General features: G+C 53.2%; 1 protein-coding gene across 1 annotated transcript; it reads left to right on the top strand.

Moving 5' to 3' along the window:
- Positions 1-79: 79 nt before the first annotated feature.
- adra2b (adrenoceptor alpha 2B) lies at positions 80-5,392 on the top strand. Its single transcript, XM_029160900.3, has 2 exons — positions 80-1,165; positions 1,344-5,392. Exon 2 carries the CDS (start codon positions 1,362-1,364, stop codon positions 2,922-2,924), a length of 1,563 nt encoding a protein of 520 aa, XP_029016733.1. The 5' UTR covers positions 80-1,165; positions 1,344-1,361; the 3' UTR covers positions 2,925-5,392.
- The last annotated feature ends 2,755 nt before the right edge of the window (positions 5,393-8,147 follow it).

Raw genomic sequence — 8,147 nt, forward strand, 5'->3', positions numbered from 1 at the left:
GGTCCTACCTCGCACACAGTGTCTCCGAACATTAGATTACAGTACATGCGTGTGGTCGAGTTGAAACTGGCGTCAAAAAGTTGGAGCTTTGTGGGAAAGTGGTGTAAAAAACAACATAGGAAATGTGTAAAATAAAAATGCAGTAAGTGTGTAAAGATGCAGAGATCACGCAGCGTTTGCGGTGAAACGGGCCATGTGCGCAAAGCCACAAGCGGAAGGCAATGATGGCGATGGTGATGCTCATGAGCGCCTCGGAAGACGAACTCTCGCCCCGACGCACCGTGACTTAATTGGCCGCAGCAGTGCCGCCCAAGTGCGCCGGTCGAGCTGCCCAGGTGCGGAGTCACCGTGCGTGATGGGGAGAGAGACGAGGAGCCACGGAGGCAGAGGAGGAAAGGATCCCATGACGCCCACAGCTCCACAGTGACATCACCGGCGCTGAAGAGGGCGATGGGAGGCACCGCGCTTATTAGATTGAGTCCTGAGGTCCCGTTCACAAGTGGAGATGCTGCTGCGCCGCTTTGAGCGACTCTGTGATGTGTGACGGCGGAGCGGCTGAACCACAACATCCCGGCGAACTTCAGAGGAAACGGGAGCGACACCGGAACAACTCCTCAGACGCACGGACCCAGAGTGGATCGCGTCGCTCCCGGAGAAGCGGCGCGTTTTGCCGTGATGGACCGCTTTGAATACTGTGTCATTTTAAGTCTGTTTTGATTTTAAACCACCGCTGCGCCGCAAATCGGAGGCAGTGGCCGGCTCTTTTACGCGCGTCTCCAAATGAGGACGCACGGAGACCGCGCGGAGAGCGTTCACTGCCGCCGTGTCACAGCCGGTTCCGAAAGAGATCATTCCACGTGAACTGTCCTCAACTTCAAACCCGTCCTTCAAATACCGAGGGGAAACGGCGCAATGTGCTGAAGAAGTTTTGCTTCTTCTGACAGTATTTTAATTAGGCGGACGTTGACGCACAGCAGAGAACATCACCAAATAATATACGGGAAAAAGCCTCCGTGGCAGCGTGTTTTAACCGAAACACTGTGTGGCGACGTGTCGCGGTGCTCTGGACGGTTTTATACGCTTAAAATGGACTTGGAAGCGCTGCCGTGGAGGATGCGAGGGAGCTAACATCTGGAAACATCACAGAGACGAAGCGACAACTAAGGTGAATGTGATTTAAATCAGTATTTATTCAAATGTCATACACTATTTAACGCACTTTATTGAATGTATTTTATGAGACCATCGACACTTGTAATAGTGAAACAATAATATTTAGTGAATACGGAAAATATATTTAAAGCATATCGTGCGAACTTTTTTTGTTTTTGTAATCCATAAAGACTCCCGTGAAACCGAGCATGGCCTCGCTTCCGGACAGCGGCTGCTCCGTGGAGCTGAGCGACTGGAACGACAGCGCGAGCGGCTCCGGCGCTTCGGTTCCCTGCAATCAGAGCGTCGCGAAGCTCGCGCCCTACTCGCCCGAAGCCACGGCGGCCTTCGCCACCGCCATCACCCTCATGGTCCTCTTCACCATCGTGGGAAACATCATGGTGATCATCGCGGTGCTGACCAGCAGGTCGCTCCGGGGGCCGCAGAACCTCTTCTTGGTGTCGCTGGCGGCTGCGGACATTCTAGTGGCCACGCTCATCATCCCCTTCTCTCTGGCCAACGAGCTGCTGGGTTACTGGTACTTCAAGTCTCTGTGGTGTGAGATCTACCTGGCGCTGGACGTGCTCTTCTGCACCTCCTCCATCGTGCACCTGTGCGCCATCTCTCTGGACCGCTACCTCTCCATCTCCAGGGTGACCTACGGGCGCCAGCGGACTCCCAGACGCATCAAAGCCGCCATCGTGGTGGTGTGGCTCATCTCCTCCGTTATTTCCTTCCCTCCGCTGCTGTCGCTCAACAAGAGCGAGGCGGGCGAGCTGGGCCGCGAGCGCGGGCCCCAGTGCCAGCTCAACGACGAGCGCTGGTACATCCTCTACTCCACCATCGGCTCCTTCTTCGCCCCCTGCCTCATCATGATCCTGGTCTACGTGCGAATCTACCAAATAGCCAAGCAGAGGACGCGCTGCCCGCCGGGGGAGCCGCGCAAGGAGGGGGTCGGCTGTGCCGCGCCGAGCCAGCCGCCACGGCACGTGCAGGCCAACGGGAGGGACGAGGAGGAGAGCACCCCCCCCTCCTCCAACGCCAGGCCCCCCACCCTGGCCATCACCCCCTCCCCCGCCCCAGGGGACTCTCAAACCTCCCACCACCCCACGGCCAACAACCTCCTGCAACCCCCATCCCCGTCTCCGGCCGCGACCCCCGTCACGGCGCCCGCCGACCCCCCCCAGCGCGTCCCCGTGCCTCCGTCGGCCCCCGCCAAGAGCAAGGAGGCGGCGAAGAGGGGCAAGCGGGCGGCGGGGGGGCGCAGAGCCGACAACAACAACGGCGACAGCTCCAGCAGCGAGAGCGACATGGAGCACAGCCACGGAGGGGGCGGGGGCGGGGGCGGCGGCGGGGGCGGCGCGCCCGCGGGCGGCGGCGTCCACTCGCCGGCCTCGGCCAAGCGCTACCGCGACATGATGGCCACGTCCAAGGGGGCGCGGCTGGTGCCGGGCCGGAGGTCCAAGACGGAGGCGGCCCCCGGAGCGGCCAGGCGCAAAGCCATGGTGAACAGGGAGAAGCGCTTCACCTTCGTCCTGGCCGTGGTCATCGGGGTCTTCGTGGTGTGCTGGTTCCCGTTCTTCTTCTCCTACTCCCTGCAGGCCGTGTGCCCAGAGACCTGCTCCATCCCCGACCCCCTCTTCAAGTTTTTCTTCTGGATCGGTTACTGCAACTCCTCCCTCAACCCCGTCATTTACACCATCTTCAACAAGGACTTCAGGAAGGCTTTCAAAAAGATACTGTGCAGAAGCACCAAGGGGACTTTCTTTTAGCGTAGGACTCCGCCGTACAGGACACGAGGACAGAGAAAAACAATCGATTCCTCGTTTTCCAACATCCAAAGGGCTGTTTTAAAAATGTGTTGATCTGTCAAAATGGCAGCGTTGTGTTCAGGACTGTCAGTCGCTGGTTTGATGTTGACGGAAGCTAAGGTTCCAGCGTGCAGCTGATAAACATGCACGGTCACAGGCTGTGGGCGAGCGAGGGATGAAGGCAGAGCGGGACTCACAATGCAAACTTTAACACAGACACCGCTGAACCAGGCGTAATCCTGTGAGACGGACTGGGACGTTACAGAAGGAAGATGCACACGTGCTCGTAAAACCGGGAGAACGTCTCAGCAGGTTGTGGAGAGTGAACTCCAATGAGCAGAATACAGATGTAGAATCTATTAGACGCAGGGTTCTGTAGGAACGCCGTAAAAAAAAAGAAGGAACCAACGAGAGCCTAGGGAGCTGCGGTTATTGCACACAACTCAAGGAGTACACAAGGTTAGTGGTTCTTTTCTACGTCCGCAGCCCTAATTTGCCCGGCCGCAGGGCAAACATGTGTTCTTTGATCCGTATCTAAAAGCGCAGCAACAAGAAAAGAAGGTTTCTGCTGATCTCCGGCGTGATAGCGCAGACAAGGGCGGCCTTTCAAAGCCGGGCCGCGGACGCACTTCCTGTCAGACACCTCGCTCTCGGCCCCCGTGGACACTCAGGTCGTTTGTAGTCACTCGCCATCAGACCCCCCCCCCCCCAGCATCCGATGGGAGGTTCACCTGCAGACTCCAACAGCCCTTCTTATCACGTGCCCTGACTTCCACATCCACATCAGACGACGACGGACACGCGACGCGACCGCGTTGTGTGATGTGGCCCTTAATTACACCCGCGTGGGTCACTCTGACAAGAACGTGGGTGACTCACGCTCTGCCAACGCCTCTGGCACGCCATCGCCTGCGGTGGAGCTCTACACGGCACGTCTTGTGTATTGTTGGGAGGCCGAGTTGATGAATGCTGCTTTTTTTTCCACCAAGATACTGAGTCTCTGTCAGATTTCTCAAAAAAAAACAAAACACAAAATTGTGTCTGTGACTGTGAACAGCACAGAGGATTATTGACTCATGGGACAAGGGCTGTCAGCAGCGACACTTCAGTTTACTTATTGTGTGATTCTGCTGACCTGTGCGAATGCGTGTTGTGTGTGCGTTGTGGCGTTACCGGTTCCTTTGTGCCGCCGCCTCTGGCTGCTCCAAACCGCAGGTCTGCTGTGGTCTCGACAGGAGCCCAGACTCACAAGTGCAGGCACCACGTTGTCGTGTGAATTTCTTTCATTTTGTGGAGAGATCAGCTGTTCGTCGTTGAGTTGAGGAAGTCTCATTGAGCTGAAATCAGTGTTTATCAGTGATCATCTGCACTGGGCTTTTTAGTGATCAAGGGACCAAAGAGCCTTATAGGAAGCAGCCCGATTCAGTGACATCCGGCTCTGTGCTACTTTAATTAAACATTACTTCATATTTGGGGTGTGTAACAGCAGGCGAAGACTAAAAACACTGTAATATTTATTTCAGACAATTTTGTGTTTTCTGTTTGTACCTATTTATTGTTCAGTCGGTGTGCTTTTATTCTGAAAGTCGGACAAAGTGGAGTCGATCACAGGGCAAGAACACTGTATAGGTTTCTATTATCTCGAATAAGAACAAAATGGATTCATGCCATCAAGCTCCTGCTTTGTGAGGCCGACCTGTATCTGAGCGTAGGGTTTTTACTTGTGTTGAACTGCGAGAACATAAACTTTGAGTTACGCGCACAACGCTGAATCCACAACGCAATATTCATCACTGTTTGATCTGGTTATGGCGGTAAAAGGGCTCCGCTCGGGCAGAGACACGAGCACGTGCGCGGCCTCTCCTCGTCCGCGCCTTCTCCTGAAAGAGCAATCAAACAGGAAAATGTCAATAGTTCCCGTTGCCAGTTTCAGTCGGGTGATTTGCAGGCTTTGTGCAGGACATTAAGGCCACAACTCACGCTGCCAGAGCTGCTCGGAGATTCGGGTAACTGATTAAACAGACTGGTTGAGGGAGACGCACACAGCTGTTCCCTGCCCTCGACTCAAACGGCTGTTTGCGCTCCAAAAACGCAAACAGCAACTATCATCGCAATCGAATCACATCAAGGAGCCACAGAGGTCATGGATCTGTGTGTGTTTCTACTGCCTACAGTATGAGTTGTGACGCTGCTCGTGTGCCCCAGTCATTGCTTTATGTGGTGATGCTGCTGCTTTGTATGACTTGGCTTAAAGGTGACAGATGCAGAAATCTGCCTGATTAACATCCCTTCCCCTCAAACCTCCTGTATTGTCTGTTCCCCCGACTGTGTTTGGAACCAACGGCACAGTCTGAGCTCCACAATCTTTTATCTCCCATCTGTCCTCATCCCTCTCCGGTTTGGAAATAAAGCTAATTGAAAAACCTTGAGTCATCCTCGGTTCATTTATTTCTTATATTTTCACATGATACAACGTCGTGGATGAGGGGAAGACTATTTCCTGGAGGAGAATGAGGTTGTTTCACCGATATGAGAGCTGTAACAGAATGATGTTTTTCTGGCATCTGCTGAACCAAAGGGCAATCCAACGTAATTCCAGTTTAATATGAAATGGCCTGAATAGCAACTCAGCTTTAGGAAATAGTCCGTAACATTGCGAGCTGATGGCAGCTCAAGATGTCTCTCCAAAATCTCCCATCACAGTGGGAGGCGAGCGGGCGGCTGCAGCTGTAGCGGCGGTGGCTGCCGAGCGGGAGACGACTGCACGGAGCCGGATCGCGCTGCCAAATGTCACGCGCTAATCCATTAGCGCGTCACACGCCCAGTCGGGTCGTGACGCGTGCCGTCGGCACACGTAAGGCACGCGCGCCCGTCGTTTTACTCCAGGTCAGCAGGCCTGCAGCGAGGCCAGCGCGCTTTGGGGGTTTCTCAGCCCTGAATCAAACCTCTGTCCTGCTTTTTTCTGCACTCCAGAGTGAGCTGCCCCACATTCACGCCCATGCCGCTTCATTTGCCCGTGGATGTGCCGTGAATGGAGACGCGGGGGCTCATCGGAGGTGCATTCAGACAGGCACGGCGTCCCTTCAAGCAGGCGTGGACCCCCGGGGAGCGCAGGGGCGCAGTCGGACCAACGCGTTGATTCGGTGGCTCCTCGTCGGCCTCCTGAGGCCGGGGAGCTGGAGCTCCCATACAGAGAGGAGCCGGCATGCAAGGCTCACACCCAAACGCTGGCAAACAGACACACGTGAAGTTGGGTTTTTACATTCGTGATGGATGTTGCACTGCGCTGCATGAATATGTATGTGTTTGGAGGGCGTCGCAGCGCAGAGCGCTTCCCATTTCCAGTCTCCTCCGCGTTATAACACCAGATTTCTTCACTCTGTAATTTGGCTGTTGAAAACACCCAAAAGGGAGAATGAAAAATGAGAGAGTCAGAACACAGACAGGCTCGCTGCCGATTGAAGGTGGAGACATTAAAGTGTATTTTCACTCAGTGAAATCTGTGATAAAAAACGTCATTTGTGGGGGGGGGCACAGGCAATTATGATTAGAGTCGCTTTTAGGAGTGGAAGAGTGCTTAAACAGAGTTCTACTCAGTGCGTGCGTGCGTGCGTGCGTGCGTGCGTGCGTGCGTGCGTGCGTGCGTGCGTGCGTGCGTGCGTGCGTGCGTGGACATTTGCAGGAGAGGACATTGTCTTAGAGGCCAGAGTGAGGAGGCGGAGGTGCTAGCTGTAGCTGTTCGGTCCCTTTAGCTTGTGTACTGCTTCACTGAACACAGCATTTGCAGATGTTGATGCTACATATAAGTCTGAGAGTTACTAAAAACAAATGCACAGTAGAATTGCAGTAAAATTTAATGGCTGTAAAATCCCCATCGCAGCATCAGAGCCTGTATGAACACAGGACGTCTTTGTGTGAATGCAGCGACAGTAGAACAGACATCTGACCAAATGTTTGACTTACAACACAAATTACCAACAACATACCAGAAATCTAACTATTTACTGCCAGTGCATCATGCTCCTTCTGTAATAATGTGATTTATGACATTTTAAGTCATAAAGTGTAACGGCTTCTTTAGGCGTGTGATGCAAGGAAGTGAGTTCCGTGAGTTCACGCCAGATCCGACATTAAACACAAAGTAGTAACTGAGGTGTAAGAAGCGTGTCAGAACAAAAGCCAAGTTGTTCTCCAGCTGGAAATGCGATGCTGTTTTTTTAAACAATATTTCTGTTCGGCCTCATCATTGCATTAGGAATGAGGCTCCCTTTTGCCTTCCCCGTGGACACGATTACTTCCTTGTTTTTCATGCATATAAAGGCTGACGCATTATTGTCCCTCCTGGTGTTGGTAAAGAAAAGAATCAAGAGGCAAAATTGTCACATTATTATCATGTGCAGCATCAAGCCCTGCTGCAATAACTCTATTAGTGCAATGCTTCTTTTTTTTCCACGAAGCCTCGCCAGACCCCTGATGACAATCCAAATCCAAATTGAATCATCTGATTGAAAAGTACCCGCATAGTCTGCGACACGACCATAAAATCTGCAGCTGATGTGTCGGCAGATCAGCGCTCTGAAGCGATGCCCTGTGCCGTCGTGTGAGACCTCCATGCAGGGTTGACATATACTGTATGAGGAGGGGAGAAAGACAACAGCGTCTTTATTTAGCCGGGCCTTCGTGAAAAGGTCACAAGGCTTCTTCTGACACGCAGACGCGCACGTAGACACCCCTCAGACAAACACTGGTCACTTCACACACACACACCAAGAAATAGAGAAACAGACGACAACCACTCAACCTCCCAAATGCATGCACGCTTTAGATTATCAGCAGGAGAAGAACATCGACAGCTTACAGAATAGACATGCAGTAATGAGAAACCTCAGTCTGGTGCAGAACCTTCTCTGTGCAGAAGAGAAGGGGTGGTGAGAATGCAGATGTTTGTTGACATACTGTAAATACAGTATTAGTTTATCTCCATGTGTGTGTGTGTCATTCCTGGCACAGCGATGAGAACAGGATGTGCTCGCTGGATGCGCAAGTGTCGTGTCCTTTCTGAGCTATACAGTGTTGCGCAACAGCTTGCAGACGGTTTACATTAAACGCACTGTATCTGCCGCACATGAGCACAGGGCGGATGCAACCCGCTGCAACCGGCCCGAGAACAGGCGTCCGTGCGCC

Source organism: Betta splendens, chromosome 9 (genome assembly GCF_900634795.4).
Source record: "Betta splendens chromosome 9, fBetSpl5.4, whole genome shotgun sequence".
In the NCBI taxonomy this organism is placed as follows: domain Eukaryota; kingdom Metazoa; phylum Chordata; class Actinopteri; order Anabantiformes; family Osphronemidae; genus Betta; species Betta splendens.

What these genes read in the sequence shown, in the direction of transcription:
- adra2b (XM_029160900.3), top strand. Translation starts at nt 1,362, where the DNA reads ATGGCCTCGCTTCCGGACAGCGGCTGCTCCGTGGAGCTGAGCGACTGG.